This window comes from Leptidea sinapis, chromosome 9, assembly GCF_905404315.1.
Source record: "Leptidea sinapis chromosome 9, ilLepSina1.1, whole genome shotgun sequence".
Lineage (NCBI taxonomy): Eukaryota > Metazoa > Arthropoda > Insecta > Lepidoptera > Pieridae > Leptidea > Leptidea sinapis.
In genome coordinates, this window is record NC_066273.1 from 7,845,621 (window position 1) to 7,871,419 (window position 25,799).

Below are 25,799 nucleotides of genomic sequence, written 5' to 3' on the forward strand. Positions count from 1 at the left end.
TAAATGTGGAACTTGCACAAAATATTCTGGAAAATGTGAAAGTGCACGCCATGCACGTTTAGGTACCTGTATGTGTAATGTAAAGTCAAAGAAAAAACTGAAATCTGAAAATTGTTGAATAGCAGTTAGGTAGGTTCACGGGTAGTTAGGTCGCACTGTATTTTTACTTCAAACAAACACATTGAAGAAATTAAAACTTTGCAATAAAATTTTAAGGTTTGTACAATTGGCAGAAGGGTCAAGTAGGTTTATATTGATTGCAGGTTTTGCTACATTTTGATAGTACCGTCTCCATTTTGGATCCATCTATGTTGGAATTGTTCATATGATGCAGTGGGTGGGAGAAAATGTAAGTGGACAAAAATATATAGTGATTGCAGAATAGTAATTTAAAATGAATTTACAGTTCCCTGAAAGTATCGTTTTAAATTTTGTAGTGTTTACCTAGAGGCCTATATTCAACAATAATTTAAAATGAGGTTTTGTATATATTTTTGTGTATATGAAAGGTATTTGTTTGAGTCGTCGGAAAATATAAGCCGTCTAGGAGCTTTCAACGAAAACATTGCCTAAACCCTTTGAGATATAACAAAATAATGTATGGTGGAATTATGTATCTTATAAAGGTCTACAGAAAAGTGCGCGATGGCATATGTCTATCTATAAAGGATAACATGCTGTATCCAATTTAATATTTTTTTCTGTTGAAATAACAGCGCCTGTCTGGTCAGCTTTATTATATATATATATAGCAGAATTATTATAATGGTTTGGATAATTTACAAAATTATTGATACAGCAGATATCCTTTTGCATAAAATGAATATTTCATAAGCAATAAACTCTGCTATAGTGACAATAATAGCTCTTAAACGACTGTACGGTACACGCGGTACCAAAATTAGACCTGAGGTTAAATTGGAAAATTGTCCAATTGCATTTTGTTTCCTGAGAGAAGCTGAAGTTAGTACAGTTACAGACAAAATATAAACAAATATGTTTTGTGTTATATAATTGTATTATTTATATAATAATAACACTATATCACTTTAGACGTCAGGTAAATAAAAACTTTTAATTTATATAAAATATAATTAGGCTTAGCCTTCTGTTTTATAATAGATTAATTTTTAATACCTAGCTGTAAGTCTTATAAAGTTGTAAAATAAAATAAAAAATAAAAGTATATGTTCGATTGCATCTTTAAATATAAAAAAAAATAAGCAAATAAGGTGGACAAGTGTTTTTTATTTTTGCCGTGAAGCAGCAATGTGTAAGCATTACTGTGTTTCGGTCTGAAGGGCGCCGTAGCTAGTGAAATAACTGGGCAAATAAGACTTGAAATCTGATGTCTCAAGGTGACGAGCGCAGTTGTAGTGCCACTCAGAATTTTTGGGATTTTTCAAGAATCCTGAAGGGCACTGCGTTGTAATAGGCAGGGCGTATCAATGACCATCAGCTGAACGTCCAGCTCCTCTCGTCTCTTATTTTTATAAAAAAAAAGTGTGACTGACTCGCACCGAGGTTCCTTTACTGGTGGTATGTTTTAAATCGGTTTAATTTAATCGGCTGAGCACTCTTCCACTTAGCCAATTCTCAGCTTGTGGGTTCATCTACAGGATCTATTTTACAGTTATACCGATAACCTGCTCAACCCCAATATTTGCATATTATGAAATTGACTTGAGATGTCGCTCTTTCGAATCTAAACAAGTTGTTATTTTTTAGAATTCGCAGAAGTGAGGGTTGTCACTTTAAAAAATATAAGAAATTTGTTTAAAAGAATTGTTAAAAAACATTTGTGTGGGAAAGGTTATTATAACATAAATGATTTTTTTAATGATACCACAGACTGGGAATGGAGCTGAGACCTTTTGGCTCTTTATATATAAATGTTTTGTTATACGATATTTCATTCATATCCATATTTTTATTTAGAAAAAAACCCCGCTGAGTGTCTTGCCCGTTCTTCTCAGGGTTGTGGCAGTCTATTTTGTAAGGGTGGAGTAAGAGTTAAGGTAAGAGTTTTTGAAGTTCAATTGGTGTATTTTGTGGTATTTTTGTACAGCAAATGAAGTAAATTATTTCGGGTTGCATTTCTCCTTCAGTCAGAAGTAGAAATGACACAATATTTTTCATTAATTTAAACTTTATAAAAAAATAAAGAAAACGATCATTCAATTAAAGTTTAAATACCTATATACTCATGAATTAAGTTCTATTCATATTCTACAACATGTGTTACATATTTAAATTGACAAAGGTAAAAATTGTATTTCTGATATAAAATCACAAACAAAAACCATTTTTCTTCACGACTGTACATTTTTATTCGCATTATATCCTCCCCAGGATAACAATTTGTCGCGCAGAAACAGTTACGCTTTGAGATACATATAAGACTTGTTTACTATTCACTAAATTCAGTTACACTGAAATATGCAAGGTTATCCTTTGAAAATGTTTCTGTGGTTTTTCTTCCTGGGTCAAATACTTACTGTTCCCGTGCCAAGCAAGTCTTTGGAGTTGCCTGATATTTATAATGAAGGGGGTGAGATATTGTTTTTTTTTTACAATAAATTTTTTCATTTTTCAAAAATTCATTTGTTATCTAGTTTGTCTTTGACCTGGTTTAGATTTCATTAATATAATAATATATTAAAACAATTTTTATATTTTAAAAAATACCAACTTTCAAAGTAATATTTTGTGTACAAAACTAACTTTTGTGTGATTTGATTTACCCAGAACTTCTATATAGAATTTATTTACTTACCTATCTTGTGTAAATATATTCAGGACTGGTGTCCCTTGCGCACCAACTAGAAACCGCACCACCTAAGAACAAAAGATTTTTTATTACGGCAACTATTAGATGCTTGTGTGTGTGGCATCTTTGAAATTTTGTAACAAACGCTTCGTGTTATTTTACATTGAAATTAATTAAATACAAATTTCTTACTGATGATGCGTGATCCCAGTGTCTTTTTTATTTGTTGTAATATTATTTTTAAAAAGTTTTACTACGCAACCCGGCCCTTTAGTTTCAATTATTAGCAAAGTTTAACAGAACATGTGGCATGTCAACGTTACACATTGTCCGAGACTGGCTCGAGTACGTAGTATTAGTTTACGCACCTTGCGACTACGCTTGCAGTATCTAGTTGGAGCGCAGCGGACACCAATCCTTAATCTAAGTTGTGTCCTTATTTCGTTGAATGTAAACATGGTACTGAATTTTAAATATTTATTTATTATATAAAAAAATTGTATTAATTGAACATTCTATTATTTAATTATATTTTATGTGGTAATTATCAAATTCAAATATTTTTATTCAAAATAGGATGTGACATCACTTATTGAAAGTCAAAAAACTACCACCCATTCCAAACTGAAGGCCTCAGGCCTGAGAAGAATGGGCGCAACAAACTCAGCGGGCCTTTTTTTTCGTCAAAAATATATTTTACAATTAAAGGAACATTTACAAAGTAACATTGTACAATTAAACTTATTATGCCTGAGGGCGGTCGCTCCATTCCCAGTCATTTATGTTATAGTAACCTTTACCACACTAACGTTTTTTAACAATTCCTTGGAATAACGTAATACTTTTGTATTCAACATTTTCTGGGATCCTGTTGTAAAAGCATATACGCCCCACAAAAGACTTGCTAACTCGACTTAGCCGAGTAGTAGGCATTATATGCTTATGTCTGTACCTGGTGTTAACATTATGGTTATGACAGTTTCTTGCAAATTCACTTATGCGCCTATGAACAAAATTACAATTACATTATCAAGAATATATTGAGAAGCAACGGTCAAGATGTTAATTTGTTTGAATTTCGCTCTCCATGATTCCTTAGCTCTCCATGAACCTAGGCCAGGTTATAAATAGCGCGAATAGCCCTCTTCTGCAGCACAAATATTGTATTAATATCGGCAGCGTTGCCCCACAGCAATATACCATAGGACATAATAATATGGAAGTAACTAAAGTATACAAGTCGCGCCGTATCATTAGGTGTGTTATTACATAAAAGTTAAACAAGTGTTGAATACTTGTTTTAAAATAGTACTGTTACAAATCTGTCTGTTTCTGTTGTTTAGCTTTCAACATTCTTTATATATATTCCTTACTAGCTGACCCGACAGACGTTGTTCTGTATATAATAAATAAAATAATGTTTTTATATGAATTTGTCAATAATATATCATAACATCAAAAATTACTTCGCTAAATATGCACCCTGCTGTCGTAATGAAATTGTTTCACAGCAGAACTGTCAAACCGTGCGTCAATAAATTCTCTTATAGAAATTATGTATGGACACATCAAAGGAAAAACAAATTTGTTGTTTTTTGTTTAATTTAGCAGCATTTTCTTATTTATTTACCTTTTAAACCTTCCCTGGACTTCCACAAATAATTCAAGACCAAAATTTGCCAAATCGGTCCAGCCGTTCTCGAGTTTTAGCGAGACTATCGAACAGCAATTCATTTATATATATATATATAGATATTTATTATATATTCCACAAGATTCGATTCTTGTCTATGGTGTGTCTTTGATGACAGATAGATGACAGCTGTCAAAAATTGAATTTTGTTCTTTTCTTTGTTTCTGTACACTTCAGTTTATGTTGTGCCTAACGACATTTTAGTTAGACACTAGTATGTAATAAAAAAAGATAAACTCTCTATCTATTCTATTGTTCCAACTGTGGCTAAACACGTGTCTAAGACATGTTTAAATATTTTTTTTGTAATAACACCCTAGATATTTATTATAAAGTCTTCGTACATTTCAGAGCTATTACAAAGTAATGAAAAGTTTATTCAGCATATAATACCAGGATATCTAGCACAGCAAAATAAAAAACAAATGCAAATTAATAATATAGCTGATCAGGTATAATACGACAAACATAAAATAATTATTTATCTTACACAATATGTAGTATTTCGTATTTATAATGAATTAAATTTTAAGTTTCAGAATGATGAAAACTTTAAAATATTCCATGCACACTTTGAAGCAGGCCATGCATTGAAAGATTTAACATTTAATATTTACGACGACACTTTGAGGGAGGCAACAATTGCATTATTTAGAGTCCTCCAAATGGCAGATGCAAATCAATTATATATGATCTATGACTGGGCGAGTGAGAATATTAATAGCCAAATGCTGGACTATGCTTGGCGTTTAGTCTCTCTATTTAGAAATGATGCTAATTTGAAATACCAAGATCCACCATACGTAATGAAACCAAATTATTTCATTAACAGTGAAACAATTATCAAAGCCTTGCAAGTTAGTGTAAATAATTTGATGGGAAAGAAAGTATCAGATAAAACTAATCAAGTGTACAAAGAAAATAATCGTATCATCATAAACACTAACTATTCCGGTTGGAATTATGTTCCAAAAGGGTGCGAAAATGGAATTGAATACTTTAGAGAAGACATTGGCTTGAATAGTTATTATTATGGTCAGCATCTACAGTATCCATTTTGGATGAGCAATGAAGAACTAACTGGCATTGATGAAAAATATGCAGAGCAAAGTTATTTTATACATCAGCAACTAATAGCGCGATACAATTTAGAGCGAGAGCATTTTAGAATGAAAAATATAACGAGCGATTCTAATTGTTATCGCGATTTTAATCCTTACCTTCTGCATGACAATGGACTCTCTTTCCCTGTAAGATCGACTGTTATAGGAGAGCTAAGTGAAGAGCAAATAAGAATTAAAACCATTGATATAGCCATTAAAGAATGTCTTTCTAGAGGAATAATTTACATGGTAATAGAAATGTTTTTTTTTTCTTTTATGAAAATAAGGGACGAGACGAGCAGGACGTTCAAGTGATGGTAATTGATAGGCCCTGCCCATTACAATGCAGTGCTGCTCAAGATTTTTGAAAAACCCAAAAATTCTGAGCGAACAGTCATACTGTGCTCGTCACCTTGAGACATAAGATGTCAAGTCTCATTTTCTTAGTGATTTCACTAGCTACGGTGCCTTTCAGAACGAAAAACAGTAATGCTTACACAGTACTGCTTCGCGGCAGAAATAGGCACCGTTGTGGTACGCATAATCTAACCGGCATCCTGTGCAAAGGAGCCTCCCACTAGCACGACATTCTGGCTGTGTTGTATTGAGTAAACTCAAATTTAGCACATTAAAGAGCACCATTCGAGGCCACCTTCTACAGTTTCTTGAAACGTTATATAAAGAACACATTTTATCAACCAGGTCCATTCTTTAGCTTATTATAATAAGAATGTTATTTCTGGATTCTTTCTACCTATCTACAGTCGCGGCATCAATTGTGATATTAACATCATCTCTTCTACTCAAAATACTTCCCTAACTAAATACTTCCTCGTCAGAACTTGACTAAGCTTGATTAACTTCATTCTTGTTGTCAATATCATCCAATAATTTGTGCTGCACAAATTATCGATCGCCGTGGCGAATTCGATAACGATTATTAACATCCTAGACATTTATAAAAACGATCTTTCAATACTTTACAATTACAATACCTATTTCTCAATGGTAGGTCCTCACACTGTATAGATCATCTAATGACTGCATGATGTTGTTTATTAACAGTTTTTTTTTCATATAAGACGTATTTCTGTACATAATAAATGAAATACTGTTTTTTTTTTATAAATTTGTCATTAATATTTCATAACATCAAGAACTATTTCGTATTATATGCTCCCTGTTGTTTGTTATAATAAACAGCAGAACTGTCAAACCGTGCACCAATAAATTCTCTCATAGAAAATATGTCCATACAAAAGAAATGTTGGAACCAAAAATTATTATGGGTCCCAAATCGAAATAAAAACTATCCTTTTCCTTAAGTTGGACTAAGCTGCACTCCATGAAGATATCCCCATTTTAAATCCGTTCATTAGATTAGGAGTTCACTGGAAACAATCATTAGAAACAACCACTGGATTTATATGGATTTATATTTTAATTTATTTCACCTTTAACTTGGAGTATATGTACGGTTTTATATTATGAAATTGTCGATCGAGAGTAGAATCACAAGCGGGCATTTGAAACATAAATTTAAATGTACACATTCTGATAAAACATGTCTTTACAGGAAAATGGTACGAGGATTAGTCTTACGGAAGATAACTATATCGGTTTACTGTCAAAATTAATAAGAGTTAACTTTGATGGAGTTAAGGTAGCGAAGATTTTTAAATCCATGTTTGGTTATGGTGGAAATGGTTACCCTTTCGATATGTAAGTAACTACATTACTATCTTTAGATACTTAATATTAGAGTGACACGCGAAGTGAAAAGCGGAAAACATTATACTAGCTGACCCATCAGACGTTGTTCTGTTCACAATAAAAAATAACTCTTGCGGGTGGAATTTTATAAATTGAACTCTTCTCGGCGAAAGGAATATTCCTACCAGATTTCAAGTCTCTACGCCTTATGGTTCCAGAGATATCGTGATGAGTCAATATATAGGTACAAATCTCTTTTATATAAATCTAATATATAAAATTCTCGTGTTGCAGTGTTTGTAGTTAAACTCCTCCGAAACGGCTTGACCGATTCTCATAATTTTTTTTGTGCATATTGGGTAGGTCTGAGAATCAAGCAACATCTATTTTTCATCCTCCTAAATTTTAAACGTAGTCCCCTATTATTATTTTTCTTAGATGATTTTTTTTATGATACCACATTTAAAAATGCATACAATTTCAAATTTTCACCCATCTACGATCAACACCTATTTTTGTATAGCGATTTTTATATTATTCTGTTCCGTTCCAGCAATAGGGTTGCAAGATGGCAATGTAATATAATAATTATTGCAATACGATAATATTGGGTAGGTCTGAGAATCAGTCGTCATCTATTTTTATACCCCAAAAATTTTAATTAAGTATTGAATTTTTTACTTTATAATATGGTAATAAAGTTTGCTGGGTCAGCTAAACACCAATTAGTTGCAGATGGTGTACATGAGTAGAGATCTGAGATGTTATTTGAGAGTGTTATAATATAAAACGTTTTGAAAAATGGCATTAATAACTACTTATCACTAATAAATATGCTATAATTAAATATTAAGAGATGTGTTTTAGCAAACCGCACAATATATTATATTAATAACAATATGAATTCTGTAACATGTACTTTAAAAAAAAATGTGGATAAGGTTTGTCCTCCACTAACAAGCGTGCCTCATTTATTTTTTATTTTTTTATGCCAATACGGGATGAGACGAGCAGGACGTTCGGCTGATGGTAATTGATACGCCCTGCCCATTACAAAGCAGTGCCGCTCAGGTTTCTTGAAAAACCCTAAAATTCTGAGCGGCAATACAATTGCGCTCGTCACCTTGAGACATAAGATGTTAAGTCTCGTTTGCCCAGTAATTTCACTAGCTATGATGCCCTCCAGACCGAAGTACAGTAATGTATATACATTACTGCTTCACGGCTGAAATAGGCGCCGCTGTGGTACCCAAAAATCTGGCCGGCATCCTGTGCAAAGGAGCCTCCCACTGGTAATCCCTGATATAAAGTGATCACTGCCACTTCCTCTTACAACACCGAGGGTCTTACGAGGGGATTTCCGGTCTCTTAGAAAGTCCTTTTTTTTTAAGGTATTGTCGTATCGTCCATTCGTTATCAACGAAAAGTTGATGAAATGTATGAAAAGAAACTAATTACTTATAAAGACTAATTGATCATTTAGTCGGTCATCTTTACTCTATGATTCTAGATTACAAGTTTTATTGCTTAAATGATTTACAAAGAAAAATTATTAGTCATCCAAAACGTGTTTCAACAATTTTGTAATTTTCAGATCATACTGTACTAAGCTCTTTTAAAATAACATTTCAGATACAACCCAGCACCATCAGTACTGCATTATCCTCAGACAACATTACGAGACCCGATTTATTGGGAACTGTTACAATCAGTTCTCAAATACTTTACAGATTTTGCTGGTACTCTAAAGCCATATGAACTATCAGAATATGAAACCAATGAATTTAACATCGTTGATGTGGCTATCAGCAAAATTACCACATACTTTGATTATTTCCAAATTGATTTGAGCAGCCTTGTTCAAGGTGATGAATATTATGGAAATAAGGGAGAAGTATCTATTGCTGCTCGACAGAAAAGATTGAAGCACTTACCTTTTACTTTTAATTTCACTATAGAGTCACAGACACAAGCAAATGGACTGGTTAAAATATTTTTGGGACCGGAGTGTGATAGAAATTCATGTTGGTTACAGCATTCAAAGTTTTTCGAATTGGACTCATTCATTTTCAAATTTGAAAAAGGATTGAATGCTCTAAGATGGAGCCCTGATACCTCAGATAAATTCTCATTTGATGACTATTACAATATGGAAGTATCAACGGGTAAAGATAATAAGTTCGATATTTTTAAGTTCCCGGAAAACTTAATAATTCCAAGAGGTTTGGAAGAGGGTTTAAATTTGACGTTGTTTTCTATTGTAATCCCTATACAAAATAATAATGAACAAAACCTGGATATAAGCTTGAATCTCCCACCTGGTTTTCCATTCCACAGGGAAGCTCATATAAGTGAAAATTCAAACGCAAGTAATTACATTTTCAATAATATAAAAATATATCATAAGAAAAGTACACACGATGTTAAAGGCACATTTTCAGCCAATTTAAAATAATAATTATGGAGTTATCTCAAAAATACTCTTTCAACAATATTATTCAAAGTAAAACGAATTGAAATAATAATAAATGATTTTATTTTAAATATTTTACGTATTTTAATGCTTTTAAAATTCGTCGTCATGGGCAAAGGATCAAGGTAAATTGGTCTCACAATAATCCTCGTACAGTACTTTACCGTCCATGGAGAACATTTTATGGCTTTATACTAATTAGTTTTGATGGATGACACTTTGTAATATTAGTAAGTATTGTATTAGTACCTATTGCTTTACTTGGCAGTATTGGTTAGACAACAAAGCCCAGTTGGAAGGACTGGGAAATACTCCTGGTTCAATAGATACTATAATATTATATATATTATAATGGCAAAACATCATTAAGTACAGTTAATAACTGCGCGAGCAACGTCTTGACGAGCCATATAAAATGCAAAAACTCACGTATTTCTAGCTGTACTAATTTGAAAGTTATTACGTATGTATAAAGGTGATAATTACAATTTTGGGACTATTGGTTCTATTAAAATCATATAAATCACAATGTTCTGATAATGTGCCTAACATTGAGTGCTTGAAATTTAAAATCTATATTTTTTTTCTGTATATATTTAAATACTCTTCAGAACTCTGCAGTTTGGGCTATTTGCATCAACGCCTGATTTCTGCAGTCAACTATCCTTTTCTTGATCTGCCATCGATTGTTACTACATATCTTGTTATGTCAATATCTATACGCTCAAATGTTCCACTAACTGCTGCAGAAGAACAAGCAATGAGATTGGAAGGGAAACAACCTTGTACATCATAATAAAGGAATCCTATCCCAATTTACTGACTTAAAGTGCCATGCATGACATGTTGCCAGTGTTCACTTGAGTGCTTATTAACAGGGAATGGTAGAATGTTCGTCTTGGAGCGCCGGTGCAGATATCTTTTTTTCTTGTATGAGTTATTAGTAGGAGATCCAGTACGGTGGGTATATACCCATGTCTGGAAGATGTGTGGGCACGTGTAATAAAAAATTATGCACAAAACACCCTTCGTACTTTATGGTGCATGATTCAAGGAGTGATTGGATCAATGAAAGTATGTGGACACCTGCTTCATGAATTTGCTCGAAGAGATGATCTATTTCTACATTACTACGAAAGCCACAGCAAAAATGCTCCATAAGATATCCTTGCATGAGGCATAGAATTATGCTCGTTCTAACTTGTATCTAAGGTATGTTAAGTGAGATCAAATAAAATGTGTAAATAATTAACAATGGCTTTATTTATATACTCTATAGATATAATATTTATAATATATATAATATAACAGTTACTCAGTTAACAACAATATATATTCCACTATTTTGGCATTACACTAAGTGCTTCTTGACTTCGTTTTGGTGGGCGAAATTCCAGGGTACATTGTATTCATATGGGTAGATTTCTCCCTCGTGGTACACTCTAACTTCCTCGAAGAACATGTTAGGTTGCTTGAAGTAAATTTCGCTGACTGGGCGATCTAGAGGATAGCCCAGGGGTTTGTTGTCATTGGCGAATACTTTGATGGACTCGAATTGCTTGGTGGCTGGTTGGTATGGGTAGACAACAACGAACAGTTGGAAGGGGAATCCACCCTTGGTACCCTTAGGTAAGAGAAGGCGGCTCGGGAATGCACCAGGCTTAACAGACATGTCAAGTGGCACCTTGCTAGTCGAGATCAAGTTAACAAGCTCACGAACTGGAGTCGAGTCTTCTCTGACATAATAGAATTCTGTCGAGCGACGTTCAATCTTGTTTTGTCCCTTAGTAAGCTTTTGAACGGACCAGTCCAATTCGACAAAGTTTTGCCAGTTCTCTTCGAGGTCAATTGGGTAGCCTTTGCTGTCATATTTGGGTCCAAGGAAGATTTTGATAACGGCATCACCCTCAACATCAGATTTGACATCAACAGTAACGGTGAATGGCTTGTGGTTAAGACGAGGTTGACGTACGACAAAGAAGGGGAAGGCACTGCTCTTCAATTCTTCCTTTGAGTAGTACACGTTGTTTGTAACTTCAAAGTCGTAGTAGTCGAAGTATGTCACCAGCTTGTCTACTTTAACGTCGTTGACCTTAACACCAACGTAGTGAAGGTTTTCTTGGTTGTAAGGTGTCAAGAAGTTTTTGTATCCGAGGATGTATTTCAAGATCTTGCTGTACAGCTGGAAGAAGATTGGATCACGGACAGAGGACTGGTAGAAATCGAGAGCGGTCGGAGCGAACTCGTATCTGTGAATAAACAAAAATTTTTATGTTTTTCTTTTGGACTTCTTTTCTTTATTCTGTTCCCATATTCCAATTATTTAAATTACAATTTAAATTGAGCTAGATGAAATTTTTTAAAATGAAGCATCACAATTTAGATACTTACTTGCCAAAGGTCTCCACTGATGCTCCCAAAACGTTGCGAGCAATGTGTTCGTATGTGTATGAGTGACTCCATGGGCCTACTTTAGTGAAGAAGTCATAGTTTCCTTGCCAGAAGTTTCCAACAAAGTTGAGAGATTTCGAGTTGTGTAGATCAATGTCTTGGTTATACTAAAACAAAAATAAAACTCAATAAAATGATATTTTGATAAAAAAATATTGAGTTAATATTTGTAGAGGTAATACTTACAGCCTTGAAGTGGCCTTGTTGCAGGTATTGGATGAAAGTTGTTTCGTATGATTCGAGTGATTCGATCTCCTTGATATGTTTCTCGTACGGAATCTGGTAGTATTCAGGACGTTGAACAAAGTTGTAGAAGTATTTCATGGACGGCTTGTAACCAGTTTCAATTTGGTGTTTCCATGAGAATTCAGGGATTTCACCCAAGTCACTGGATAGACGCTCCAAATAGTAGCGAGCCAAGAGCTGTTGGTAGAAGTAGTAGTAGATTTCACCACGGTGTTCTTTAAGGTCAGGTTGTACATCGCTCTCCATCCAGAATGGGAAGAAAACGTGGAAGTAGTAGTAGTAAGCGTTCAAGCCAATATCCTCTGTGAAGTAAGAAATCTTGTGCTCATTTCCAGGGTAGGTAAAGTGGTTGGAGTAGTTGGCGTAAATGACATATTCGTTTTGCTCCTTTACGATACCGTATTCTGATCCCAAATCAAAGCTATCAACACCATTTTGCATCTTGACGCGGTTGATCTTCCACCAAGTGTCAACATTGGTGAAAAGTTCGGGGTAGGCTTCATATGGTGCTGGGAGGACAATTCCCTTGGTGTCAGGGCGGTGCAAGACAGCGATGTAGTAAGCGTATAAGAACTGTCCCTCGTTCATGTATACACGAGCAGAGGCAGCGGTCCTGTAGAACACATCAAAGTCCTTGGCGTAGTAGAAGACGTGGAAGAGAGCGACTGCTTCATGTTTTGATCTTTCATTGAAGATGGAGAACGGGAGGTTCTTTGCCAAAAAGCCAGTCTTCCAGAGGTCTAAAAGTTCTTGCACGGCCTTTTGGTTCTGTGAAATGGAAAATAAATTTAAATATCTATATACATTAATAAAAACATATTATTACACTTTAAATTACAGTGTGATTATTGTTATTTTGACTGTAGCAACAAGGTTTCTACTTACAGTGTAGTCACCAATGTGAGCTTCAATGTCGTAGTCTTTGCCGACTGTGAAGTATTCTGCATCAGTGTTTACTTGGCCAGAGTGGTAGTACAAGCTAAGTACTTTCTGTTGCTTAACGACGAAATCATTGTCAACTGTAAATAATACATAATAATATAATTCTTACTTATTTACATTTTATCAATGAGTATGCACGCTTCGGACTTTACACTGTGATTTAGGGACAACATTATTGGGATACTTATAGTACTACCTATACTTCGAAATTCGACAATAATAAAGGACCCAAATTTCGAATCACGTAAATAAATGTTGAATAGTTAAGTTAAATAGCTGTGATCGTTAATAAACAGTCAGTTTTTGTAGTGGAAAATAGCATTATTATTATATATTAAATATATTATTATTTATAAGTATTAACTTGTACGAATTCTACCTGCAAAGGAGGGAATAAAGTAACGCGAGACGATGTACTAGAGATTTATGAATTGAACGAAGTTTGTCGGTAATTCCTTGTATTCGTGATTTATTATTTGAAATTGTTTGTTTTTTTTGTTAATGTACTCCTTAAGTTATTACTTATATTTAATAGTGCTGCACTATATACATAAACAAGTTAGTCATGTTTCAAGAAAGTATTAATAATTTAATACTTTCGTAAGTCAAAGGCACGACCGGCTTGGGCTTTGATTAAGGCTTCTCGGCAGACGTCAGGTTTGACTAGCCAAACCTAGATGAGACCATAGACTGTGGGACCTTTGCCTATTCCAGAGGGCGATGGGGTAATGAGAGCCTGGAGATATTGATCGTAGTTGGGGACAGAAATGGTAAGCGAGCCCAAGGTCGATCTCCTACCAGATGGACCTACCAAATAAAAGACTCCAGGTACCCGAGGCTTAGTTCCGTCGTTAGGGCCGCGATGGACAGAATCCGGTGGAAACAAATAAAAAATTTTCAAATTCAAATATTTTTATTCAAAATAGGATTCAAAATCACTTATTGAACGTCAAAAACTACCAAAAAATCTTTAACTGCCTCAGACCTGAGAAGAACGGGCGCAAGAAACTCAGCGTGCTTTTTTTTATATAATAATATGGCTTACAATGTGATATCGTACAATAAAAATTTATAATTAAAGAGCCTGAGGGTATTCGCTTCTTTCCCAGTCTGTGTAGTAATTAAGAAAATCGTTTATGGTATAGTAACCTTTCCCACACAAACGTTTCTTAACAATTCTTTTAAATTTCGTAACACATTTGTTTTGTACATTTTCTGGGATCATATTGTAGAAGCATATACATCGCCCAATAAAAGATTTAAAGGATTTTGCAAATAGTTCACTCCAAGTGTGGACCACTTGTTGATGACTACGATCCTCAGTCATGAGGGAACGACTAGACTCTCTCTAGTCCAGTTCCAGAGGGCAAATACAAATCAAAAACTATGAATTTCTCTTACCAGTCTTAGTCTTGTATGTAGGCGGGGTGTCGACCGTGCCGGCTACTGCCAAGGCGATCAAACTTACTAGAACCAGGAGCGTCTTCATCGTTGCCAGTCCACTTGGTAACTGTACCGAATAACTTCTCCTAGCTGTTTTTATACACATTTTGGCATGTTATCTTTGTTGGACGGGACTGATAATGCTATTATAAATATTAAATTTATAAATAAAACAAATCTTGTTTACAAGTAAGCGCTACACTTTCTTATCCGAATAGTTACTAACGGGATCCCAATAACTTGATATAAGACGTGGCGGTCCGTCTGTCTGCATGTGTGTTATGGGCTGTTTCTTATTTTTTTTTTAATGACAATAAGGGACAAGACGAGCAGGACGTTCAGCTGATGGGAATTGATACTCCCTGCCTATTACAGTACAGTGCCGCTCCGGATTATTGAAAAGCCCAAAAATTCTGAACGGCACTACAATTGCGCTCGTCTCCTTGAGACATAAGATATTAAGTCTCATTTGCCCAGTAATTTCACTGGCTACATTACTGCTTCACGACAGATATAGGCGCCGTTGTGGTACCCATAATCTACCCGGCATCCTGTGCAAAGGAGCCTCCCACTTGTAAACCATTATATTAACCATTATAGTTTAGAAGTTGTCTAACGAGACAGTTGAAATTTTGAAAAAGTATCACTATCTAAATCTAATATATAAAATTCTCATGTCTCGGTGTTTGATATGAAACTCCTCCGAAATGGCTTAACCGATTTGAATGAAATATTGTGTGGGGTAGGTCTGAGAATCGGCTAACATCTATTTTTCATATCCCTTAATGATAAGGGTCACCCACCCCTAAATATGATTTTATATTATTTTTGTCAATTTTTTTTTCTTAAACTTAATGAAATACATTAAGTTTCAGAATTAAAAAATACACACAACTTCAAATTTGAACCCATCTACGAGCAACAGCTATTTTTGTATCGCGATTTTATATATATTCTGTTCCATCCACAGATCCGCAATAGGGTTGCAAGATGGCAATCGAATACAATAATTACTGTAGATAGATTTTATGTAAGATATTTGGTAGGTCTGAGAATCGGCCGTCATCTATTTTTCAAACCCCAAAAACATTTTAATTTATTTTTTTTACTTTATATGGCAATACAACGTTAACTGGGTTAGCTAGTTTATAATAAAATCGTAACAAATACTGTACATTGAATAATTATTAAATGGAATACTTGTTGTGTGTTTTCCAAAAAAAACCGAAAGCACATAGTAGTATATAGAATCCTTGTCTTTTTATCTGTGTGTCTGTCCAAAATTTCTGAATTTATTTAACTTTGCTTTAACAAGTGGTCGGGACAACATAATATAGGCTATTATTACGTTATATACAGGGATAGTATTTCTGATGCTGTTTGGGTCTAAGCGGACGGAGTCGCGAGCAGCACATAGTGTCCTACCAATGCCGCTATAACAAGAAATAAAAGCCAAGAAGATTAAATACAAAATGGCCGCCATCAAAATTTAAAAAAAAAATATTTTACGAAAGTATTTAAAATGTTATGCTTTGTGCTCGTACTTATAGTATACTAGCAATGCCCCGCGGTTTCACTCGCTTAGATACCGATCTTGTGGTAGTGGAAGGTCTACCACCAGTGGTAGGCTCCTTTGCACAGGATGCTGGCTAGATTATGGGTACCACAACGGCTCCTATTTCTGCCGTGAAGCAGTAATGTGTAAGCATTACTGCTGAAGGTACATTTCGGTCTGAAGGGTGCCGTAGCTAGTGAAATTACTGGGCAAATGAGACTTAACATCTTATGTCTCAAGGTGACGAGCACAGTTGCATGCCGCTCAGAAATTTTGGGCTTTTTCAAGAATCCTGAGCGGCACTGCATTGTGATGGTCAGGACGTATCAATTACCATCAGCTGAACGTCCTCTTCGTCTCGGCCCTTATTTTTATTTAAAAAAATACTAAGTCGGACTATAGAAATGTTTTTGTTAACATAAAAGTTTTATTTCTGTCTTGTGTCTTCTTTTATATTATCTGGATGTGTGGCCGTCCTTCACAGTGCGGTTTTCAAGAAGCTTTCTTCCACATATAAGACCATTCACCATAAGACATTCCAGATAAGACATGGGTACCTTCAAAAAAAGCGCGTACACCTTCCTTAAAGGCCGGCAACGCTCCTGTGATTCGTCTGGTGTTGCAAGAGATTGTGGGCAGCGGTGATCACTTAACAACAGGTGACCCGTACGCTCGTTTGTCCTCCTATTCCATAGAAAAAAAATAACTTCAGAAGTTGGACATATGATATCGTGGACTTTTGTAGATATTTATATGTTCCCTATTACTGTAGAACATTTTTTTGTTCTATCATGAATATCTTCCATAGCGCACGCGATGACAGATTTTTTATGACAAATTTTTTCACACCTTGGCTTATATTATTCAATTTTATTAGGGATAACTATTGTTTTTTTGTTGGGAAATTTTAAATAGCCTATGTCAATCAGTGAAGATGCAGCTTTCTAATGCTGAAAGAATTTATGAAATTAGTCGAGTAGTTTTTGTCTGAAAACATTACAAACATACATACAAAACCACAAATGTTTCCTCTTTATAATATTAGTTTAGAAGTTTAGATAATGTATTATCGGAATCGACGGAATCCTTTATTAGCGAGTTCGACTTGCACTTGAAGGGATTTCTCTTTTTTTTATACATTTAATTTTATTAAATTGAGTAGTAAAAGTTCAAAGCAAAGAGGTTATATAAGATACAAATTCTTAAACTCTTTTGTCAACAAAAGCTATTTTTTTCTGTTAGCTATTGAACGTTCATTGGATACTATAAATATTTTACGCCTGTATAAATTATATTTTATATAATGGTGAACTTTTAAATTTCCAAAAAATATTCCATTATGACCTGACAAACCTGCTTAAACGTAAACTATTTATGTTTTATAAAACAATATGTTTTACAAAATAATTAGTAAAATATCGAATAAAACATAACATCACTGCATAATAGATAATAATATTATTATGTATTATTAATAACATAATAATATTTAAAAAAGGCCCTCCCCGCGACTGTCTGTATATTTGTTCGCGATAAACTTAAAACTGCTTAACTTATTTTTATGCGGCTATCACTGAAACAATGGTTTATGAGTATTACTTAGGCGTACAATATATTAAGGTTACAACAATACATAGGCTGCACTAAACATATCGGGAATGGAATATTTCCACTGTTCCTGTCATATTAAAATCTTTTGAATTGAAAACTCCTTGGTTTTAAAAATCGAATACCATTTATTTATTAAAAAAAAGATTCTCGGTCTTGTCACAAGGTCTTGTCATACTTGTTTAGTCGTTGAGAAAATGGAATTGACTCGAGAAAATTCTAGCAAAAAAAAAAAAACAATAAATACATTTTTAAATAGTAATGTTGTGTCACTTCCTTGATTCCCGAAATTTTCAGTGCCGCCCTCGTATTAAGGTTATTAATATAATGTTTGAAATGTTACTATTATTAACAAAATATTATTTTTATTGCTTTTCAATATACTCTCCTTTACATTTTAAACATTTTTTCATGCGGTAAAACTTTTTTAAAACAGTATGGCCAAGAAGGCATGTTTTCTACGTGCTTATTGAATTGTTTCACTGCCTCTTCGGAATTGGTATAGGTGAAACCGCTCATCAAATCTATGATTTTTGGGAAAATACAGAAATCACAGGGTGCTAAGTCGGGGCTATTTGCAGGATGGGTGACGAGTTGTACTTTTTCAGACGGTAAAATGACTTAGTTTTCTTGTAACTAATTCTAGTAGGCTTCATAAGATACATAATAGCTATGGGTAAATGTAAACACTTCTATAATAAAGTCCCAGCCACTGTTCAGGCATTATGTATAAATAAATTTAAATGTTTTATAAAAAAATGGCTCCGTCTGTGTGACAGCCTGGGACTAGATTGTGATTATTTTATAGCGATAGAAATGACTGTACAGTATTGTATATTTTTATAGAAAAAAAGTTTTTTGCGCTGCTTCTTCTCTCTCAGAGCGCCATTTGTTTCTGAAGCGGTAGGAGTATCTAGTAGTTATTAGAAATGACATCAAAAAGAATTCTGAAGGAATAAATTTTGAGAAAATAAATGCCTTTTGCTTTTTAGTTTTGTTGGCCGTGTGTGTAGAAGCGTTGTCATGAGTCTTACTTCAAAAAGGCGAATATAATATCAACATAATGCGTTTGCAGATTGATTTGTGAAGCGTGTTTTACTATAAATCTTGATGTCATCATCATGACTCCTGCCTTCGACAGATAAAGTCATTTTTCTAGTTCATAAGTACCAGTTGAACACATAGGTGTATGTATAGACATACATATAAATAAAATGTGAGTGTCTGTTTGTAATATTGAAAAAGCCGTTTTTTACTACAATATGTATATAAATACACGGTACATGCACCAAAATATTTTGTTTATAATTTTTGTCTGTCTCTCTCGTCTGTCTGTTCCGGATAATCTCTGAAATGGCTAGACCGATTTTGACGGGACTTTTATTCGCAGGTAGCCGATGTAATAAGGAGTAACTTAGGCTAAGTTTATTTTAGAAATATTCTTTTATTTTAGAAAAATAAAGTAATGTTGCAATGTAGTCTAACTCTAAAAATAATTTATATGGCAATAAAAATCAACTTTTGCCGGGTCAGCTAGTAAATAATAAGCACCGCTCTACTCGAAATTGAACAGAACTCGATCAAAACTTTTGAATATATATCAAATTTCGTCTAGTGACGGTTGCACTAAATTCCATCGTAAGATATTGAGATTTTATAACAGTATACGATAACGAAATTATATTGAGAAATGTATCTTTAAAATAAACACCTATGACCCCGGTGCATAGATTATATTATATTCATCATAACACCAATTATCTCCTCGTAGCGAAAACAAATATCTTTGGTTGAATAATATTTATCTACCTACAAGAGCGGTTACTTGACTTATAAGGTGTGCATTGTTAGGCGTGTTAATTTATGCATGCCTGATTAATATATGCAATGGTAGTAAAAAAAATATATCAACCATATTTTTCTAAATAGCCATTGTTTGCATTTTCTTGTGAACAAAACTCATTTTCAATATACCTTCGAAACTATTTAATGACTCTTCAGTTGAATTGGCTTAACGAAACTTTAATTAAATAAATATATATGGGTACCTTAAATTATCTATACTAATATTATAAAGCTGCAGTGTTTGTTTGTTTGTTTGAACGCGCTAATCTCTGGTACTACTGGTCCGATTTGAATGATTCTTTCAGTGTTGGGTAGTCCATTTACCGAGGAAGGCTATCGGCTATGTTTTTTTTTTTCAAAATTAGGGATCCGTAATAAAATTGCTATTTTGTAACACAAGGTGTAAAATCGAAAACCTATTTTTGCGTGCGCTGCAAAAACTATTGACAATAGAACAAAATTATGTATAATATATATATATAGGCAATATTTTATTACTTATAAAACTATCGCGTGAATTATACTTTATATGGCAAAACAACGTTTGCCGGGTCAGCTAGTTTTTATATATAATTTAATAAATAGTCAGTTTCGCAGGTTTTGGCTTTTTCAACTTACCTAACGTTGTTTGAATATTTAGATCTTGTCGGTGAGTCGCGACTGTGCCTCTATACATCTATACAAACGACTTTTGACTCCCGACAACCACTTTGTTGTCAGGAGCAAAAACTGCCCACACTATGTTTAAAATTCAGATCGCCTTAGACCCAGAGAGCCCCGTTTGTAATATTTCTAGAAACAGCGATAAAGCTAAGGTCATACGTTGTTGCAGTCTTATTATATGGGATGAATCTGTACAAAAAAAGTTTCTTTCAAAGTTAAGTTTTTTTGCAAATAAATATATCCGTAATGACAGCTATGACAATAGATTAAATACATTTCAAATGAGGTCTCTGCGAATACGTAGAAATGCTTCACAATTGCTGTGTTTACATAAACTTTTAAGCTATGATATGGACTGTCCTTCGCTTTTATCACAAATCGGTTTGCATGTGCCTGCCTTCAATTGTCGGCTTAGTACTTTTTCCCCAATGCACATTAAATTCCACCACAGTAATTATGGCTTAAACTCTCCTCTACAGCTAATGTTACAATTATATAATTGTATTTTTAATATAGATGAAAACACTGATATCTTCTTTTCAAACTTTCTTAATTTTAAAAAACAAATTTATATTGCTCTCCAAAATTTATAGATTTTAGATTTTAAAATATCACATGTATTTCTTATAGTAATGTTGTGCCTACCTATAATTTAAGTACATTTAAACTATTTTATTATATTTGTTTAATTCTTAGTGCATAAGTTAATAAATTGTATTTAGTTGGTAAGCCTTTATAAATAAATAAATAAAATAAATAAATAAATAAAATAAATGATAGCACAATGGCCAACCGTAAAGCGGTTGAAGCAAAGACAGAACAACCAAAGCAAAAGTCAATATTAAGCAAAATGAACAACATATATTTTTTGTGGTGACTTACATCAGATTCGGCCTGTAATACCATTTGGAACAAGAGCAGATGAAGTAAAAGCATGTATAAAAAGTTCTAGACTGTGGCACTGCAGCTATGTATATGACAATAATAATGTGAGAGAGTCGGATTAAACGAAAATGCACAGGAGTTTTCTGATGTGCTGCTTGAGATTGGTAACGGTTTGTATAAGAAAACAATGCGAGACCTCGTATTATCTGATATTGAAACGCACCGCAAATACCCAGTAACGAAAACTCTAAAAAGTGCTACTTTAACTCCTCGTATCGACCAAGTGGTAGCATCATCATCATTTTAGCCGGAAAACGTCCATTGCTGGACAAACGTAAGTAAGTCAAATAGCGGTCGCTCTACTCCCAAACAGTGGTATCATTAAGAAAGTCATTTATGTTGTTGTAACTTTTAGTACCACACAAACGTTTTTTAACAATTCTTTTGAATTTCATAATACATTTGTTGTTGAACATTATATGGGATCTTGTTGTAAAAGCATATACAATACTCCACAAAACACTAACTAACTCGACTTAGCCAAATTGTGGGCATTATAAGTTTATGATTGTTCCTGGTGTTAACATTGTGGTTATGACCGTTTCTAACAAATTCACTTATGTGCCTATGAACATACAAAACATTATCAAGAATATATTGAGACGCCACAGTCAAGATATTTATTTCTTAAAATTTTTGGCCCAATGATTATTTAGGACCTAGCTTATAAATAGCGCGAATAGCCCACTTCTGCAGCACAAAGATGGTATTGATATCGGCAGCATTATACTTAAGCAATATACCATAGGACATAATACTATTAAAATAACTAAAGTAAACTAGTCGCGCCGTATCTACGTTGGTCAATTGTTTAATCTTTTTAACTGCGCATGGTGCAGAACTTAGTCTAATAGCCAATCCCTCAATATGAGGGCCCCATTGTAATTTGGAATCCAGAGTTATGCCAATATAGTAGATTCCACCGGTCTTATCAGCTATCCGTTTAACAAAACACTCGCATTCACATTTTTGACATTTGGTATGGTAAATTTTATATATTTCGATTTCATGCTATTTAACATTAGGTTATTAGCGCTAAACCAGTACACGTTGTCGGATAGAATATCGTTTACTTCATCATATATACACTGGTTTCCTTTTAATTTGAATATCAGTGAAGTGTTATCTGCAAACAATACTACCTTATCTTTTTTTTTAAAAAGGTAAAGAAGATCATTATGTAGGAAGAGGAACGGTCCAAGAATAGACCCTTGTGGTACCCCTATACTGAGAGGAGTCCCAGGAGATCTCCCACCATTCACGTCTTCCTTCTAAATTATATTGCTTAAATATGAAATCAGAAGATCGAGCTTAGTACTTTTTATACAACAGTGACGTAGCTTCCTGACCAGCATTGAATGTTGAACACATTGAAAGCCCTTAGATGAATCACAGAAGATAACAAGTGCCTTCTATTACTGATTTAGTTCAATCTGTAGGTTAAAGCTACAGTATTTGGAATATTACTGGAAACGTAAAAACACTTAGTAATCTCAGTCCACATGGCTCAAAAAGAAAAGAGGATGATACTTAAATCTTATTTCAAGTCGATGAGTTTATCACGATTATTACTGATTTAACTAAATCTATTATTGTATTAATATAGTATTTGCAATATTATTGGAAGCGTTATAATTCCTAGTAATCTCAGTCAATATCGGTCGTAAATACAAGAGGATGTTACTTAGATCTTCCATCTTAAATCAGCTCTTATCTAGATTTTTTAAATTTATGGAAAGCCTATTTACTTGTTAAATTAAATAGTTACAAATTAAAATTACTATATAATTATTGTATCTAAATTAAAGCTACAGATAGGTATGTTGAATAAACTTTATAAGATATTCACCAATATTATTTCAATATTAATTTGCGTTACGTTGCTCCAAATTGGAAGTTGGATCAATAAAAACATAAAATTATTAATAATGAAGATTTTATTTAAATATAATATAATAATATATATAACAGTTATCACCATGACAGATTTCGTACATATTTCTCTCTCCTTTTAGTGTTTGTTGACTTGGTTGTCGTGGGTAAAGTACCAAGGTAGGTTGTATTCATAGGGGTAGATCTCTCCCTCGTGGTACACTCTAACATCCTCGAAGAACATGTTAGGTTGCTTGAAGTAAAATTCGCTCACTGGGCGATCTAGAGGATAGCCCAAGGGTTTGTTGTCCATGGCGAATACTTTGATGGACTCGAATTGCTTGGTAGCTGGTTGGTATGGGTAGACAACAACAAACAGTTGGAAGGGGAATCCACCCTTGGTACCCTTAGGTAAGACAAGGCGGCTCGGGAATGCACCAGGCGTGACAGACATGTCAAGTGGCACCTTGCTAGTCAAGATCAAGTTAACAAGCTCACGTGCTGGAGTCGAGTCTTCTCTGACATAGTAGAATTCTGTCGAGCGACGTTCAATCTTGTTTTGTCCCTTAGTAAGCTTTTGAACGGACCAGTCCAATTCGACAAAGTTTTGCCAGTTCTCTTCGAGGTCAATTGGGTAGCCTTTGCTGTCATATTTGGGTCCAAGGAAGATTTTGATTACGGCATCACCCTCAACATCAGATTTGACATCAACAGTAACGGTGAATGCCTTGTAGTTAAGACGAGGATGACGTACGACAAAGAAGGGGAAGGCGCTGCTCTTCAATTCTTCCTTTGAGTAGTACACGTTGTTTGTAACTTCAAAGTCGTAGTAGTCGAAGTATGTCACCAGCTTGTCCACTTTAACGTCGTTGACCTTAACACCAACGTAGTGAAGGTTTTCTTGGTTGTAAGGTGTCAAGAAGTTCTTGTATCCGAGGATGTATTTCAAGATCTTATAAAAGAAAATATCGAATAAAACATAACATCACTGCATAATAGGTAAATAATATTAGTATATATTTTTAAGAATATATTAATAACATTTTTATTAATAACATAATAATATTTAAAAAAAGGCCCTCGCCGCGACTGTCTGTATATTTGTTCACGATAAACTTAAAACTGCTAAACTAATTTTTATGCGGCTATCACTGAAACAGTGGTTTATGAGTATTACTTAGGCGTACAGTATATTAAGGTTATAACCATATTAAGGTTATAATTATTATATTTGAAATGTTACTGTTTTTTCACATAGGAATATATACGTAAGTCACACTAAAAACTATTGTGTAAAGAAGATGTTATAACCAAAATTTTATGTTTATTGCTTTTCAAAATACTCTCCTTTACATTTTTAACATTTTTTCATGCGGTCGAACCATTTTTTAAAACAGGAGGACCACAGATCTGAAGGCATGTTTTCTACCTGCTGATTCAACGCTTTCACTGCCTCTTCGAAATTGGTAAAGGTGAAACCGCTCATCAAATCTTTGATTTTACGGAAAATACAGAAATCACAGGGTGCTAAGTGGGGGCTATTTGCAGGATGGGTGAAGAGTTGTACTTTTTCGGACGCTAAAATGAGTTAGTTTTGTTGGCCATGTGTGAAGAAGAGTTGTCATGAGTCTCACTTCAAATAGGCGAATATAATAGAAATATAATCTGTTTGCAGATTGATTGATGACGCGTGTTTTACTATAAATCCTGACGTCATCATCATGACTGCTGCCTTTGACAGATAAAGTCATTTTTCTAGTTTATAAGTACTAGTTGAACACCTATACATACATATAAATAAAATGTGAGTGTCTGTTTGTAATATTGAAAAAGCCGTTTTTTACTACAATATGTATTTAAATACACGGTACATATACCAAAATATTTTTTTTACTATTTTTGTCTGTCTGTCTATCTGTCTCGTCTGTCTGTTCCGGTTTATCTCTGAAATGGCTAGACCTATTTTGACGGGACTTTTATTCGCAGGTGGCCGATGGGATAAGGAGTAACTAAGGCTACGTTTATTTTTGAAAAATAAAGTAATGTTGCAATGTCCAAAAAACGGTCTAACTCTAAAAATAATTGATATGGCAATAAAAATCAACGTTTGCCTGGTCAGCTAGTATTTAATAAGCACCGCTCTACTGGAAATTGAACAGAACTCGATTAATACTTTTGAATATAAATCAAATTTCGTCTAGTGATGGTTGCACTAAATGCCGTTGTAAGATATTGAGATTTTATAACAGTATACGATAACGAAATTATATTGAGAAATGTATCTTTAAAATAAACACCTATGACCCCGGTGCATAGATTATATAATGTTCATCATAACACCAATTATCTCCTCGTAGCAAAAACAAATAAATTTGGTTGAACAATATTTACCTACAACGGTTACTTGACTTATAAGGTATTGTTAGGCGTGTCAATTTATGCATGCCTGATTAAGTATATGCAATGGTAGTGAAAAA

At 33.9% G+C, this 25,799-nt stretch overlaps 2 protein-coding genes across 7 annotated transcripts in view; one reads left to right on the forward strand and one right to left on the reverse strand.

The window, feature by feature from the left end:
* The first annotated feature begins 2,367 nt into the window (after nucleotides 1–2,367).
* On the forward strand, nucleotides 2,368–11,007 carry LOC126965954 (arylphorin subunit alpha-like). Its single transcript, XM_050809777.1, has 5 exons — nucleotides 2,368–2,551; nucleotides 4,815–4,915; nucleotides 4,997–5,815; nucleotides 7,143–7,288; nucleotides 8,912–11,007. The coding sequence occupies exons 1-5, from the start codon at nucleotides 2,440–2,442 to the stop codon at nucleotides 9,732–9,734; spliced, it is 2,001 nt and encodes a 666-aa protein (XP_050665734.1). The 5' UTR covers nucleotides 2,368–2,439; the 3' UTR covers nucleotides 9,735–11,007.
* Nucleotides 10,998–25,799, reverse strand: part of LOC126965947 (arylphorin subunit alpha-like) — a 47,430-nt gene continuing 32,628 nt past the window's right edge. Inside the window, exons 1-5 of one of the 6 annotated variants that reach the window (XM_050809762.1) lie at nucleotides 14,793–14,940; nucleotides 13,335–13,468; nucleotides 12,390–13,217; nucleotides 12,144–12,310; nucleotides 10,998–12,001 (exon numbers count right to left, since the gene is read on the reverse strand). In XM_050809762.1, the coding sequence (XP_050665719.1) occupies nucleotides 11,104–12,001; nucleotides 12,144–12,310; nucleotides 12,390–13,217; nucleotides 13,335–13,468; nucleotides 14,793–14,940 (2,175 nt within the window). In that variant the 3' untranslated portion in view covers nucleotides 10,998–11,103. Of the gene's footprint in view, nucleotides 12,002–12,143; nucleotides 12,311–12,389; nucleotides 13,218–13,334; nucleotides 13,469–14,792; nucleotides 14,941–25,799 lie in introns of those variants that run through there. The other 5 variants (XM_050809767.1, XM_050809768.1, XM_050809764.1 and 2 more) reach the window with 5 other exon arrangements.